The sequence below is a fragment of the Saprolegnia parasitica genome (assembly GCF_000151545.1).
Source record: "Saprolegnia parasitica CBS 223.65 unplaced genomic scaffold supercont2.2, whole genome shotgun sequence".
Taxonomy (NCBI): Eukaryota; Oomycota; class Saprolegniomycetes; order Saprolegniales; family Saprolegniaceae; genus Saprolegnia; species Saprolegnia parasitica.
The window spans coordinates 1,002,486-1,018,000 of NW_012156396.1; the positions used below are offsets into that span (position 1 = coordinate 1,002,486).

At 60.0% G+C, this 15,515-nt stretch overlaps 6 protein-coding genes across 6 annotated transcripts; 3 read left to right on the plus strand and 3 right to left on the minus strand.

Annotated features, from left to right (window-relative positions):
• Positions 1-905: 905 nt before the first annotated feature.
• On the plus strand, positions 906-1,444 carry SPRG_00970 (hypothetical protein; the record flags this gene model as incomplete). The annotated part of the gene is made up of 1 exon (XM_012339177.1): positions 906-1,444. A coding segment is annotated over one exon (500 nt), but the record flags the coding sequence as incomplete, so codon positions are not given.
• Positions 1,385-3,096, minus strand: SPRG_00971 (hypothetical protein; the record flags this gene model as incomplete). The annotated part of the gene is made up of 4 exons (XM_012339178.1): positions 1,385-1,606; positions 1,651-2,347; positions 2,392-2,873; positions 2,929-3,096. The coding sequence occupies 4 exons, from the start codon at positions 3,094-3,096 to the stop codon at positions 1,421-1,423; spliced, it is 1,533 nt and encodes a 510-aa protein (XP_012194568.1). The 3' UTR covers positions 1,385-1,420.
• Positions 3,097-4,116: 1,020 nt separating this feature from the next.
• On the minus strand, positions 4,117-5,828 carry SPRG_00972 (hypothetical protein; the record flags this gene model as incomplete). Its single annotated transcript, XM_012339179.1, has 6 exons — positions 5,787-5,828; positions 5,578-5,728; positions 5,153-5,530; positions 4,836-5,103; positions 4,518-4,792; positions 4,117-4,473 (listed from the first exon to the last, which is right to left on the minus strand). The coding sequence occupies exons 1-6, from the start codon at positions 5,816-5,818 to the stop codon at positions 4,117-4,119; spliced, it is 1,461 nt and encodes a 486-aa protein (XP_012194569.1). The 5' UTR covers positions 5,819-5,828.
• Positions 5,829-6,161: 333 nt separating this feature from the next.
• Positions 6,162-8,546, plus strand: SPRG_00973 (hypothetical protein). The gene is made up of 6 exons (XM_012339180.1): positions 6,162-6,692; positions 6,747-6,886; positions 6,936-7,189; positions 7,245-7,899; positions 7,953-8,063; positions 8,109-8,546. The coding sequence occupies exons 1-6, from the start codon at positions 6,191-6,193 to the stop codon at positions 8,496-8,498; spliced, it is 2,052 nt and encodes a 683-aa protein (XP_012194570.1). The 5' UTR covers positions 6,162-6,190; the 3' UTR covers positions 8,499-8,546.
• Positions 8,545-9,420, minus strand: SPRG_00974 (hypothetical protein; the record flags this gene model as incomplete). The annotated part of the gene is made up of 6 exons (XM_012339181.1): positions 8,545-8,723; positions 8,772-8,837; positions 8,880-8,960; positions 9,019-9,055; positions 9,106-9,280; positions 9,335-9,420. 6 exons carry the CDS (start codon positions 9,418-9,420, stop codon positions 8,545-8,547), a joined length of 624 nt encoding a protein of 207 aa, XP_012194571.1.
• A 562-nt stretch (positions 9,421-9,982) lies between these two features.
• On the plus strand, positions 9,983-15,305 carry SPRG_00975 (hypothetical protein; the record flags this gene model as incomplete). The annotated part of the gene is made up of 12 exons (XM_012339182.1): positions 9,983-11,099; positions 11,156-11,370; positions 11,426-11,596; positions 11,646-11,813; positions 11,879-13,037; positions 13,081-13,661; positions 13,709-14,002; positions 14,049-14,480; positions 14,528-14,668; positions 14,714-14,954; positions 15,005-15,246; positions 15,303-15,305. The coding sequence occupies 12 exons, from the start codon at positions 9,983-9,985 to the stop codon at positions 15,303-15,305; spliced, it is 4,764 nt and encodes a 1,587-aa protein (XP_012194572.1).
• Positions 15,306-15,515: the final 210 nt, after the last annotated feature.

Consider the following 15,515-nt stretch of genomic DNA (forward strand, 5'->3'; position numbering starts at 1 on the left):
CAGGATCTTGCCAGTCGCGGAGCGGTGTGTAGAGCACCATCGAGACGCTGTAGTAGGCCACTTGGCGCGTCACGGCTGGCACGGCGCCGCGCCAAAGCACGCGCGGGCCGTCGCGGGCCACGGCGTCGCGTAGCGTCGTCACGAGACCTATCGCCCTCCATGCCGTCCCACCATAGCGCGGGTATCGCAGCGGGAGTACCCAATGAGTGGCCTTCACGGGCGGTCTGCAGCTGGACCTTGGCAAAGTCCATGGGCAGCGTCGAGAGCTCGGCGAGCGTCGAGCCGGCGGCGCCCGCGGCGAAGCGCACGCTCCTCGGGTCGGTCGCGTCCATGGTTCGAATTCGAAGTCGGCGCCGATCTTGCGCCACTTCAACTTGAAGTTACCGTCCAAATCGAAACGACCGTTCGGGCGCCAATCAGACGCGAGGTCTGTCGATACGCGGCGCGCGTCAGCGACGGCGTTCGGCTCGTCTTTTCCACGCGAACATCACGTTGCGACGGAAATAGTGTGTGTCGTCCCTCGAGGAATCTCAGCGTGGACACTTGAGCTACTTGTACTCGAGCGGCTCGCACGTGCACCTCGCCTTTCTCGCATACTTCGATGCGACTGGCGTCCAAGCTGGTTCCATGCACTCGACACAAGGCGAGCGAGCACCTTGTGTGGCTCAGATCCTACACTGTAGAGGCTATAAGAATGGAAGCCGCAGCCGCGAGCTTGATGACGTGGAACCCTCTCGTGCGAGATGCTAATACGAGCCAACTCTCGTGCGGACCCACACTACGTCATCGGCCAAAGTCAAGCATGCGTTCCATAATCTGTCCAGGCACTTCAACGCGGCGACGCACACTAATTCCTGCGATGTACAGGTCCAGCTGTTCTTGAGTTTCATTTCCAAACTTGAGTCCGATGGCCGACCCGACGTACGGCTTCTTCCCGTCCGGCACCGAGGTATCGTCGGGCTTGAAGTGGCTCAAAGAACACCCGATCGCAGCCACCGCTGCAGCCGCAGCCGCGACTGCCGTCTCGATCGTCACATACCTGCGCGCGTCCGAGCCGCGGCTCGACCACGTGGTGAGCTGGTGCGATTCGCACGTGAACGAGGCCGACAAGGACGAGCTCACGTCGCAGATGCAGTCGCTGCACGTTGACGATACAGCCACCGAAGAATCCGAGGCGGCGCTCGCGGCGGAGGCCGACGAGCACAAGGCGGCGCTGCACAATGCGTCGCCGCAGTGGGGCTGGTACGTGGCAATCACGCCACCGCGCGACCCGATGGCCGCACACAACCTGCCGCGCGCCATCACAGACCCTCAGATGCGATCGTCTTCACGACCATCCTCGAACCCGCCGCCGCCGTCGTCGCTCGGCAGCATGCGACGTACTGTCTCTGTCAAGATGCTATGACCCGTATTAATTATTCTAAATAAGAAATCCTTCCTCGTGCGACGCCGCCACCGGCGCTCGACCCACGAGGCCATCCAGTGTCTGGTTGATGGCGGCAATGGACGCGCGCAGATTCGTGTAGTCATCGCGCAGAGACGCATGCAGCGATATGCGCATCGCCTCCATCTTGTTGCGGGTGACTTGCAGTTGCAGCTGCACATCCTACGAGGACCTCATGACGCCGCGCGATGGGTTGGGCGCCACACCTGCTGGTGGGCGGCGACAGCGGCCGCAAGCGCTTTCTCTTCGACGTCGACGACACATGCATGGAGGACCGCGCTGACCGTGTCGTCGATGCTGCGGTGCTCAATGTTCCACGCCATGGTCACCAGCGTCTCCTGGATCGTGGTGACGCGACCCGCGTCACTTGCCAAGTGGCTCTCGATGCGCCTTACGTCGTCGCGTCGCTGCCTCTCGGCGCTCAAGAGGCTCTCTCGGAGTGCGTCGCACTGCGCCATGTGCTGCTGAGCGAGCCGATCGAGATCGCTTCGGACGGCGGCGACGGCAGCCACCTGCACCGTATGCTCGGCGGCTTGGTCCATACATGCTTTAAGCGCCAGAGCGTCCAGCTGCGACTGCAGCGCCTCGATGGCCGCTTGATGGCTCGTGCTGGACGACGCGACCGCCGTCGAGATGGTCTGCAGCTGGGCCTCGAGCTCGGACTTTGCCGCCGCGTGCTGCGAGACGCCGGCTGCCCGGTGCCCGTCCATGGCCGTGTATAGTGCCAGAAGACGCGTATGCAGCTCCTCGATCGCGAGCGTCTGGCCCGCGTTCTGTTCGCGCAAAAGGGCTAAAGTGGTCGCTTCCAAGCTGGCCCATCCTTGGCGCACACTCTCGAAGCGCTCGTCCGTGCTGGCTTGCAGCGCCTTGACGGTATCGACGACGTCCATGCAAGCGACGAGCCTAGCCCTCCATCATGCAGGTGCATTGTATCAACGTGATCGTACCGCTGCGCATGCTCGGTGGCGGTCGCCTCGAGCGCGGCTGCAATGGCGCCGTGGACATCGCGCTGGAAGTCGTGGACGGCGCTCCGAGCATCGTCGCCGTGGCGCGCAACCGCTGCCTCGAGCTGCATCTGGTGCGCGATGCAGGCATTTGTGCGCGCAATGACGCCCGACACGCTTCTCTCGACGTCCTTCTTGATGGTCTCGATGCTGCCGGTCGTACCCTTGATGAGCCCGTCGATGCGTTTTTTTAGACTCGCATGGCCTTTCTGCCGCGCTTGGATTTCGAGCGGCAGGACCTCTTCCAGGTCCCGAAGCCGCGTCTGCACGCTGGCCGTGACGTCGCGCGTGGCGTCCCGCAAGTCGGCGACCTGCGCTCGGAGCTCGTCGTCGAGTTGCACGTACGCGGCGTTGCGATGCCGCACTTCGTGGCCCAGCTCGTCGACAACCGCGCGGAACTTGGCGTCGCTCTCCGTCACAATCGCCTACCAGAAGGTGTCGCATCGACGTCTGTGCGATGAAGGGTCGTCGTGCCTGCACATGGGCCGTCATCGTCTTGGTCTCGTGCAAGAGGAGCTGCTCGAGGCCGCCCACGTGCTCGGCGAGTCGCCGCATGTCTTGCGCGAGCTGGCTTGCGCGGCGGGCGTCGGTTGCGCTCTGCATTTCGCGGAGCTCTTCCAAGTGGCGACGCGCATCCCCGGCGTCCATGGCGGCCCGTGACGCGACGCGGTCCACGAGCCCCGTGACGCGAGCTTCGAGCTCGACCAGCGCGCTGGCGTCGACACGGTGGCTACTCGTCCCACTGCTGCCCATCTCCATCGTCTATCATCATCCTCGATGGCACATGCTGCACCATCAATCTCAGACCTTCCACCGCTCGGCGTCGGCGTCGGACTTGAGCTGCGTCATAGCGCCGCGGGTTGTTAGCACGAGTGTCTTGAGCTCGTCCAGCGCACGATCATGATCTCGCAGGGCCGACTGTGCATCTCGCCGCTGAGAGGTGGGAAGGTGATGACGACGCACCTCGGTGGCCAGCGACGTGGACGTGGGTTCTCCGAGCCGTCGCTCGAGACTGGTCAAGCGCTGCTCCATCGTCGCGCTGTGCTGCCGCAGATCGCCGACAACGTCCTCGACGGCCTTTCCCAGCCGGACAATCTGTCTGTGCTCTTAGAACCCCATGGCGAGGTCAACATTCAACCTCACCAAAGATGACCGCTGCTTTTTGCTTGTCCTTTTCTTGGATCATCGCGTCGGCTTGCACCTTGTTGTGCAGCGCCACGTGAAGCTCGTGGCACTCGGTCGCTACTGTGAAGAGACTGCATCGTCATGCATGTGCGCCTTACGACGTACGTGCGTGGAGCTACATAATGCTGGCGTCAGCAGCTGCACACAGCTCCTCTGTACCTTGGCATCGTCGACCTGCGCGGCTTGAAGCTGCAAAACGTCGTGGCGAAGGCGGTCGTTCTCGCGCTCGATCGCGGTGATGCGGTCCCAGTACTCGTCGGCGAGCGTGCGCTCTTGGTTGCTTGGAGCTAGCACACTGCCACGTCATTCCTTTGCGACGACTTTAATCTAGTCAATAGTACTACAAAGAAGTGGGGTCTTGGGCTTCTCGAGCGGTAGCTTGCCGCGGTGGATCGCTGGCAGCATGCTTCCTCCTCGACTCGGACGCGTGCGTGGAGGTTACAGAACGACGGTTTGTATTTAGTCGCCAACGACGAAGCGCACTTATCGCGGCAGCGGCGGCTGCGCGTACGGGCGGTGGTCCTTGTCGTACGGCGGCGGGTGGTACCCGTGGTACGGTGGCGGCGGTGGCATCGCGTAGCCGCCATTCCCGCTGTACATGGGCGGCGGATACATGGGCGGCTGCATCATCATGGGCATGCCGTACTGGTTGACGTATGGCGGCATCTCGTCGTCGCCCTCGTAGTAGCCGTCCTGCGGTGGGTACGTTGGCGGCGGTTGCTGCACTGGCGGCGGCGCGTACGACCGGCTGGGTGTAAAGGCCGCGGCCGACGCGTTGAGCTTGAACTCTTTGGCGAGCGGGTTGAGACCCTTCTTGGCCGGCGCCTTGGGCTCTTCCTTCTAGCCAAGCACGTTGAATTGAGTGACACGAGATGCGAACGTACCGGCGCTGCGGCCGCCGTTGGTGCGGGCGCAGTTGGCGACGCAGGCTTCTTGGGCGATTCGGGCTTCTTGATCGGTTCGGGTTTCTTGGGCGACTCGGGCTTCTTGGGCGACTCGGGTTTTTCGACCGGCTCCTTTGGCGATGTTGAAGGCGCATTGACGGGCGACTTGGCCGGCGCCGCAGCGTGCGCGGGGGACTTGGCTTTCGGAGCAGCGTCCTGCTTGGTCCGCAGTGCCGGAGGCACATACGCGTTCGAGCCACGCTGCCAGGCCGAGGCTACACACATGTGAGATGCCAGGTCTTTACGTGGTGATTGTACGCTTCTCAGTCGAGTTGGGGCCAGACCGGACGACGGAGCTATACCGCGTCTCCTCGTCGATTTCGTCGCGCCCGGTCGCCGCATTGCGCTCTTCGAGGAGGTGAAAGTTGGACGACGTCTGCGACTCGATCTCGCGGGCCATCTTTTCGGCCGCGCGCACCTGCGCTTGCGTCATCTTGGCCTTCTCGAGCTTGGTCGTGTAAATGTTCTCGTCGTACGTCGACGTGACGCCAAAGAGCTTTTCGTTGACCTCGAATTGGTTCCAGTTCTAGATCGATGGGATAAGAACTAGGGAATCGATGGATAAGATTGTCGACCTTGTTACTGCCGCGCTCGAGGTCGCCACTGTCGAGCGTCGGATCTAGCCAAGACGACGCTGCTTGGAGCTCACGCCCAAAGAGATGCGCCTTGAGGTTGTTCGAGATGTCCGTGTCCGTCTGGAACGTGCCCGAGTTGTAAGGAAGGCGTTGGGCGACGCCGGCGTCCTGGTGGTACTCGGACCGGCCCTGCGACGTCAGGTGCGCGAGCAGGAAGTGCTGGATCACAAAGGTGCTGCCGCTGTTGAAGGGCAACGACGGGTCTTCCGTCAACCGCTGTGTGTTCTTCAGAACCACGGTAAACTCGTCCGGGTCAATGCAGTGCAAGACGCCAGAGTACTTGGATTTGTCGCGCAGTGTCACCTCCACATTGCGGCCCTACAATCGAGACATCATACACGTGCTGCAGATGCAACGGAGCGTACGACGTAGAAGCGGAAGATGTACAATGCGCGGTGGCGAAGAATGCGCGCTTGATGCTCGTCCGCGGAGGGCGCCGGCGTCGGCGTCGCCGTAGAAGAGGCCTGGAACCCCGGCGGCAAGCTGGACTTGGTCGTGCTCGCAGGAGCAGCGGGACTATAGAGGTGCACATACAGGTGTCAACTTGGGCCCATGAGTTGCATCTTGGGCGTACCTGGCCTTCTTCTTCCCCTTGGTCGACGACATGAGGCGGCCGTGAATGGAACTGCGGCCGGCCCCGTATCCGGATACGGTCCCAGCTCTGGTTTTGGCTCGCTTTGTGTATTATTTTGCCGTTTTTGCTAAATATATACAAAAACCGAGTCACTTTAATTCCAAAGTGTCCCAGCGCGTGGCGACGTGTGGCTGCTTGGGCATGCTTGCATCGGATTGGGCAATAGTCGGGCGATAGAGCGCTTCGATTGGCTGCGATGCCGGCTTTTTCTTTTTTTGCTCGTGTCGACTCGATACCTTGGTGTTTGTATGCAACGCGATTAAAACGACAAGCGTGGAATTCGATTGGCGCGTGGGCCAATGAAACAAAGCGATTCCCGGATTTTGACAATCATCAAGAGCAACATGGAGGGCATGGCGAAGCGCCTCCAAGAGGCGACGCTCATGCAGCGCAAGCGCGACGAGATCGACGCTCTCAAGGCCAAGCGCATCGAGAAGTCCAAGGGCCCGGCCTCGGCCTTCAGCGGCAAGCAGAAGAAGCAGCAGATGCGCGACAAGAAGGCGCGCGTCAAGGCGCGCAAGGACCAAATCGACGCGCTCGACGCGCATTTCGTCGATGGCAGCGAAGAGGCCTTGGACGCAGACAACCTGCAAGGTATTCGCACGGCCAATCTCAAGCTCACGGTCGCGCTCGGCCGCCAAAGCAAGGATCTGCTCGAGAAGCAGCTCTCGTCGTTCTTTGTCAAGGAAACGAAGGAGCAAATCCAGCTGCGCATCATGGAAGGCCAGTACCCGCTCGACATGACCAAGCGCAGCAAGCCGCTGCTGTGGACCGAGCTCAACCTCGACCCGCTGCTGAACTTCCCGCAGCGCCCCGCGTGGAACTACAAGCAGTCCAAGGAGCGCGGTACGGTGTCCCAGCTACGATTACCTTATGTACTCACACCGGATCTTATATTAGTGCAAGACAATGAAAGCATCATGTTCGACAACTGGCTCGCCAACATCCACAACAAGTACGAGCCCGAAGAACTCAACCACTTTGAGCACAACCTCGAAGTGTGGCGCGAGCTCTGGCGCGTCTTCGAGCGGTCGACACACGTACGCCTCCACCTCGGACTGACGACGAGTTTGACCCATGCGATTCTAGATGGTCATTGTCGCCGACATCCGCAACCCGCTTTTGCACATTCCGCCGTCCGTGTACGACTACATCACCGAGACGCTCCAGCGCCCGCTCATGATTGTCCTCAACAAGATCGACTTGATCCCGTGGGAGCTCACCGTGTGCTGGCGTGACTTTCTCCAGAAGCGCTTTCCCAAGGCGCAGCTGCTCTTCTTCTCGTCTCGTTCCAAGTCGATCCACGACCAAGTCGACCTCGCGGGCCGCCGAAAGGTCTTGAGGTATAGCATTGCTTTTGTATGCCATAAGCCTCAAACTGATGGGCCACGACGCTAGTGAAAAGCTCAAGGTAGGCGACTCGTCCGCGGTGCAGGGCGCGATCGGCATCCTTGTGGGCTGCGGCATTCCCGCGGACCGCGCCCAGGAGATCATCTACTCGGTTCTCGATGAAGACGATGAGGACGAGGACGTGGACGCTGGCATCCACGCGACCAACACGCCGGCACGCCGCGCCCGGCGCAAGGTCAAGGCCGAGAAGGCCAAGAAGGCGCAGACGCCTCCCGAGCAGCTCGACGATGTGTGCGACTACTGCGGCCAAGACGAGCCCGTCGCGGTCTGCTCCGAATGCTCGGACCTCTTCCGCGACGTGCGTCTCTGTGCTGGCTGCAACAAGGACGTCCATCGCCACGTCAAGCACAAGGTCGTGCTGCTGGACGCGCGGCCCGAGCCGACGGCCGAAGAGATTGCCGCCAAGCAAGTGACCACGATCGGTCTCATTGGCCACCCGAACGTCGGCAAGTCGAGTGTCCTCAACGCGCTTGCGGGCAAGAAGCTCGTGTCGGTCTCGCACACCCCGGGGCACACGAAGCGTCTCCAAACCATCTTCGTGGCGCCCGAAATCTGCATTTGCGATTGTCCTGGCCTCGTCTTTCCGTTTGTCGGGGTGCCCAAGCACATGCAGGAGCTCTGCGGCCTCTTTCCGTACGCGCAGGTGGACTTGCTTTATATCTCCTGGAACGTCGTCCCCATGGATGCTGCTTCTAGATCCGCGAGCCATACTCGGCTGTGCGCTACTTGGCCGAGCATTGCGCCCTCGAAGACATTTTGCACCTCGTGCCCCGGGTCCAGCACTTTGATGGCGTTGACGAGCCCCTCGTACGTGCTTATCAGAGTAGGCGCAATGCTCATTTCAACGTGTAGGACTGGTCGCCATGGACGCTCTGTGAGGCGTACGCCGAGAAGAAGGGGTACAAGACCGACCGTCGCGGCCGCCCCGACCACCACCGCGCAGGCGCCGAGCTCATTCGCGACTGCATGGACGGTATCCTGCCCCTCTTCTTCTACCCGCCGCAGTACACGGGTGCGTACTTTGACGGCACGGACAACAAGCACTACTGCGGCTACGACGCGGTGGCCAAGCTCAACACGGTGCATGCGGCGCCGATGACGCACGCCGCGTCGGATGACGAGGACGATGACGACGCGTCCGAGAGCGACGACGAGCCGGCGCCAACCAAGACCAGCGGGTTTGCAGCCACGAGCATGTATCTTTTGGACGATGATTCGTCGAGCGACGACGATGACGAGTAGACCATCATCGTACGTTTGGAGCGTGCAATCTATATCCTGTTCATGCTTATGCGCGCGCCGCTTTCTTGACCTTGCCCTTGCGCACGAGGAGGGGCTTCCCGTCCATGAGGATCTTGAGCGACTGCTCCTGGAGGACATTGGCCTTGCTTGTGTCGAGCCAGAACGTCGTGCGCTGGATCTTGACGGTGCACATGCCCTTCTCATCCTTGGCGACGAGCTTCATATCTGTACATCGGGGTTCATTCATGTGGTCGTCGTCGCAAGAAGGCCTACCCTTGGGGTAGCACTGGAACGTCTTGGGGCGAAGACCGCCGGCGACTTGAATCTTCAAAAACTCGTCTACGTGATGTATAGAATACTAGTTGAAGGCAAGGGACGCACCGCGCTCGCCGATAGTGCGGCAGGACGTCACGTTTGTGATCACGCGCTCACCAAGGTACTTGGCGCCAAAGAAGATGACCGCTATGAAATTGCTGCGATGAGACACCAAGAGAACTCGATGAGAGATGTGGGGTAATACCCGACAAGCTAACCAACGGCCCGGCCGTGGCGATTTTCTAAAACGCAGAAGTCAGCACACCAGCAATACGAAGCGCAAGACACGAACCTCGAGCAAGGATGCCGACTCGGGAAGCGTCACAAGGATCTGTGCGCTCAGCGCGGCCGTCGTGTACATCTGGATCGCACTGCCCTTCCCAATGTACTGGGGCCACTTGGCATTCGATTCAAAGATGACCGTGTCGACCGTCCGCACTTGGTACTTGGGCTCTGGGGCGTTCGTGCTACAGCGAAATGTACCTCGTGAGCCCAAGCAATGCGATTCCGCGGAGGCATACACGTAGGACGACATGGGCGCCGCGGCCATGCGCGAGGCGAACGGCCCACGCAGCGCACGCCGGCCGAGACCCGACACCACCAGCATGAAATCAAATTCCACGCGTTTCATTGGTCCGTTGACACGAAGTTCGAAGCAGCACCTCACCAACTAAACGACTAAACAACTAAGCGGGGACAATACCGGTTTTAATATAAATATGAACGTGTTTCGCGTTATCTTCGTTGTTATTAATACAAAGAGTTCGCATACGTAGTCTAGCAATCTCCTTGCTAATAGTCTCGCAAAGGACTGACACAAGCGGTCGACGATAGGGTCGACCGCCTACGAGGAGAGACGCCCCATCATAGATGCGATGCCGCTCACTCGGGGACGGAGTACCGATACGATATATCGACTGAACAACTGAACTAGTAGTTTAGTAATAGTTTAAAAGTACTACTAGTACAAAAAAGATAGACTAGAACCAAGAGGACGCGCATCAAGAAGGTCCCCATAAACCATGCCCATCAACGCGATGTACTGGACTACTATCTTGCAAGGATCAGCGCCATTCATCTCATGGGGCTTGGGTTGGTGGCGTGACATCACACGTCGCGATAAAAAGCTTGGCAACGGCTCGGGGGAGGTTTCATCTCCAAATCCTCGCATGGGCCGAGGGGTGCATCCGGCGCAGGTGCGCCAGGCGGCGTGGGGAGAGCCGCCCAAGAAGGCGCCGAGCTTCAAGAAGCTACCGGTAAGGGCAAAGGCGACAACGGCTGTCGCGCCGTTCCATGATAAGCGCTCGCCCGCGACCTTGGCGAGTCGCTTCCGGCTCCGCTACGAGCGCCTGCGGCTCATCGTGTCCCTTCTGCCTACAATCGTCTCTCGCCTCGTTGGCCGGCGCGTTTCGTGGCTTGGTTCGTCCAGCACGACCGCCTTCTCGAGCCGCGGTGGCAGCACCCGCTCGCGCCGCCGACGCTCGCGCTACAACTGCGTCCTCGATGCGTTCGTCGCGCTCCAGAAGCGGCTCGGCGTCGGCGCCGTCGTAAGCATCGAGGTGGTGCATCAGCTCTACATCCTCTTTAGCGTGCCGTACCGCGTCGGCTTTCTCTTCGATCCGTACGACGGCCATGTCTCGAAATCAAACACGTGGTGGCTCTCCCTCTACCTTCTGGCAGCGTGTGACGTGCTGGCGTACGGTCTTGCGATCTGCAGTCTGCTGCACTCGCTCGTCGATCGGCGCAAGCTCGCCCAGGTCAAGCCGCGGACCATTGACGTCTTCTCGATGATGCGGCACACGACCAACGCGCAGGCCGCGATCGTCAAGTTCAGCATGACGCGCCAAGAGTCGCTTCGGCGCCGGTCGTCGTTCTTATCAAAAGAAGCGAGCATGAAGCCCGAGTTCCTCCTCAGCGCGTCGTGGGACGCGGGCCGCGCAATCCGTAAAGCACACATTGCGTTGCAGCTCGTCGCGCTGATTCCGTTCCAGCTCGTGAGCGTTTGGTCGCCCAATCTACTCCACGTCACGTGCCTTCCAATGCTGCTGCGGGTCGAGAAGGCAGCCAAGGTCGCCCGCGCGCTCAAGCGGTCCTTGGCCGAGAACGAGCGCCTCCGAGGCTTCCACAACGCCGGCATGTCGCTCCTCCTCACGTGCGTCGCGCTCAACTTCGTGGCCATGCACTGGTACGCGTGCATCTTTATGCTTGTCAACCACATCGAGTGCGGCTACGAGAGCAACGCGTGCGGCGTCGGCACGTCGTGGGCGGCCCGCAACCACATTCTTGGTACGATATCGCAAGAAGGAAACGAGGGAGATCGAACTATGACGTCTATGTTGCAGGGCCCAAGTTGTTGCACACGTACGTGTACTCGCTCGTCGTCGCGGGCTACGGCTTCTTGATTCCGGAGACCAACGTGGAGCGTGTCTTTGTGGTCCTGATCCAAGTCGGTCGATACATTGCATTTGTCGGCGTCGTCTCGGCCTTTGTGTTTCTCTTCGAGTGTCAAAACAGCCGCCGCAACCACTTTAGCGACAAGGTCGACGGCATCAAAGGGGTAATGTCGTCTTGCGAACGATCAAACTATCAACTGATGCAATGTCCAACGCTAGTTTCTCGTCGACAAGCGCGTCGCGGCCGACATCAAAGCCAAAGTGCTTGCGTTTTACGAGCATTTCTGGACGGCGCAGCGCGGCATTCCAGAAGCCACGATCGTCGCGTCGCTGCCGTCGCACATTCAATCCACGTTCCTCCACCATCTTCGCGCCCGGCTTCTCAAATCCGTACGACCTCCATGTATACATACTCTGAGGCTTTCATTGGTACATATAGGTACCGATCCTGCGCGCGCAGCCCGTCCACATTATCAACCGGCTCGTCTTTGAGATGCGCCGGCAGAGTTACTCGCCCCGCGACTGGGTCTTATTCGACGAGCGCTGCGAGCACTTATATCTGATGGGCCGCGGACGCATTGCGATCATGCACGCCAAGTCGGACGACGTACGGAGCTACGTATGATCGCCCCATGATATTCCCGCTGGATCGACGTCGACCAACTAAATTAGATCCTCGATGGCCAGTACTTTGGTCTCTCTATGCTCGTACCCGAACACATGGCGACGGTCCGCGCCCGCGCAGAAACGTACTGCGAGGTGTACACGCTGACGCGCCAAGACATCTACGATGTCTGCTTGAAATGGGACGCCAAGCAGATAACGTTTGACGCGATGGTCGACGGAGTCCGCGAGTCCCTCGTCACGTCGCAGCGGTCGCCGACGTCGCATGTGGCGATGAAGAAGTTTCCGGCAGCCAACGCGTGGTTCATGCCAACATCGCGCTTCCGCAAGCACTGGGAGTGGGGCATCATGATCGCGCTACTCTTCTTTGCCATCGACATTCCGTACCGGCTCTGTTTTGCGCGCGTCAACGACCTTTCGTACACGCTTTTTTCGATGCGGACAACACTCGACGTCTTCCTCTTCTGCGACGTGATCTTCCAGTCGCGCTACTTCGCCTTCGTGCATGACGAGCGCATCGTCATCGATCGCGACAGCATCTTCCTCTACTACAAGGAGCATGGCATGGTCCTCGACTACATCTCGAACCTCCCGTTCGCGATCGTCGTCGACTGCCTCCCACTGAGCTTTAAACTCGCCAACGCGGAAGCCGTCTTGGTGCTGCACATGTGCGAGTGGATCCGGTTTCTTCGCATGCGCCACTTGCTGCCGACGATCAACCGGGTGCTTAAGAAGCTCCAAGTCAACGACACGACGTGTGTGCTCGTGTACCTCTTTTGTTGTCTCCCGATCGTGTGCCACATGAGCTCGTGCCTCTGGTACCTCCTCGCGACCTGGAACAGCGCGAGTATGCTTCCGCAGCACGCGCTCGAGGCAACGGAGTTGACGCGCACCCAGTGCCTCGAGATGGCGCGCGTCTTCAACAATTGCACGTGGCTCCTCTATGACAACGTTGTCTTTGGCGTCTCGAACGACTATGTCCGCGCCTTTTACTGGAGTGTTGTGAGTCTCGTGACGGTGCAGTTTGGCTCGATCCTCCCGTTCACGACGGTCGAGTGCATCTACATGTTTGCGTGGATCTTCGTTGGCAGCATCCTCAACTACGGCGCGATCGGCGCGCTTGTCAACGCCGTCACGCGCATGAACGCGTCGACCGAAGCCAAAGACGAGCACCTCAAGCTTGTGCATCGGTTCATGCACGCCGAAGGTAGACGATGTACAAGGATATGTGATGTATTGCATCGTGCTAGGGGTCTCGCGCCACGTGCACCGGGACGTGAGCAGCTACTTCAAGCACCGGTGGACGTCGTCGACCGAACAGCAGATCCTCACAGCGCTTGCGCCGCTGCCCGACAACCTCCGCCGAGCGATCCAGTTGTATCTGCATGCCAAAGCCGTCGCGAGCATCCAGCTGCTCCAAGACATTGACAAGAACGAACTCAAGCACATTTATGACATCATGGCGCACCGGTCGTACAAGAAAGATGAGGTGCTCGTGCGCGCTGGCGACGTCGGCGACGAGCTCTACATCATCACACGCGGCGCCGTCGAGCTCACGCTCCCTATCAACGGCGTCCCGACCGCGGTTATGGTCGTCCACGAAGGCGCTTGCATTGGCGAGGCGCAGTTTCTCGCGCGAACGCCATACCCACTGACCGCCACTGTCGTGAGCCCGTCGATCGATGTGAGCGTGCTGCACAAGCTCGACTTTGACGACATCGCCAAGCAGCTAGAAGGCTCCATGGAGGACATTGAGGCGCAGTCGATCCTTATCATCAAGAAGGAGCTCGCTTGGCTCGCTAGCATTCGCGCCAACCTCGACCGTCGCAAGGTAGCCACCTCGATGCCTCGAGGACATTTGCCGACGTTGCGATGTAGATTCGGCACGCGATGCACCGTGCGAACAGCACGGGTCTCTTCTCGGACCCGACGAGGCGCTCGATGTACGTGGACCCGGGCATGAACGTCTACCGCGTCTGGGAGTGCGTCCTGCTGATCGCTGTGCTCTACAATGTCATCTCGATCGCGTACCGCATCGCGTTTCTCATGTCGCCAACGCCAGCAACCATGTCCGTCTTCTCCGTCTTGGACTACGCGACCGACGTCCTCTTCGTCCTCGACATGTATATCAAGCTCAACCACCTCACCTTCTCGGACCGGTACGGGGACCAGGTATCACTCTCTCGCATTCGTTTGAACGAGTGACGACGGCGCGTAGGTGACCGAGGTGTCGCGCATCCGGTGGCACTACCTCCAATCGCGCAGCTTCAAGCTCGATGTGCTCGGGAGTCTTCCTCTCTACTACGCAGGGGACTATGAAGTGATGACGCTGTGCCGCCTCCCGCGTCTCGTGCGCTGCTTGGACCTCCGCACGCTCTGGGGAGACATCTCGCATTACATCCACGAGCATGTGAGCGCTGACCGCATCGCCGAGTACCTCGAGCTCTTCAAGCTCTTTATTGTGCTCGTTCTCGGCTCGCACATTGCAGGCGCGGGCTTGTACTTTGTTTCGACGACCGAGGTCGAGGCTGCGATCGCACACGGCCACGAGCCGCACCACATTTGGTACCTCCACGACAAGGTCGTCCATGAGCACCACCACGAGGTTGGCATCCAGTACCTCCGCGCGTTCTACTGGGGCCTCGGTGTCGTACGTTTCTATCAAGTCGGTATCCATTTTGAACGGTCACCGCGTAGCTGAGCTCGTTTGACTTTATGGACATTGAAGTCACGCTGCTTGCCGAGACGCTGTGGTTTTGTGCCATTGCGATCGTCGGAGTCCTCTTCCTCGGCGTCGTCATTGGCCAAACGTCCACGTCCATCTACAACGCAAGCAAAGTACCGACGACCCTAGTCATCACATCGCAGACGTCATTTGTATAGGACACGCGGGAGCTCGAGCTGCATATCGAGCGCTTCACCCATTACGCGCGGTCCAAGAACCTGCCGCGCTTTCTTCTCGAGCGCGGAAAACTCTTCTTCCGCTTCCAGCACGACTGCAGCAAGGGCCTCGATGCACACGAGGTGTTCGGGGACCTGCCGCACCACCTGTATCTCGACCTTTTCAAGGACCTCTACACGACTTGGGTCCGCAACGTGCCGTACTTTTCCGGTCTACAACCTGGTCTGTCATCATGACATCTCCTATACTTCGGTTGAGAATTCATTCCTTAGCGCACATCTACAGCATTGCCGCCAAGCTGCGCCAAGAGCTGTACCTTCCGGGCGACGACATGGTGCTGGAAGGCGACGTCGCGTCCCACTTTTTCATCATGAAGCGCGGTCGTGCCGAAAAGTACCTCAAGACCCACAGGCTCGTCATCGCGCCGGTGGAGGACGGCGTCGTCTTTGGGGAGGATGGCTTCTTTCTCGACATGCGCTACAGCTACAGCGTCCGCGCCGTCAAGTGCAGCGAGGTGCTCTGCCTACCGCTCTCCGAGTGGGAGGGGATGTGGCCGTACGAGACGCGCAGTGAGGTCGAGTGGCGCATCAAGAAGGACGTGCGGGCCTCCGTCGCGGCCATGCAGCGCGCGATTGCCGCCATTACGCGCAATTTTGGCGTCGGACCCGGCGGCCAGCCCGCGCCGGTCAAGATCAAAGCGCTCATCTTGCGCGAGCTGCAGACCACCAGCACCGGATCGTGGCGCACGGCCGTCAACTTTGCGCAGCAAGACGCCGCCATCGC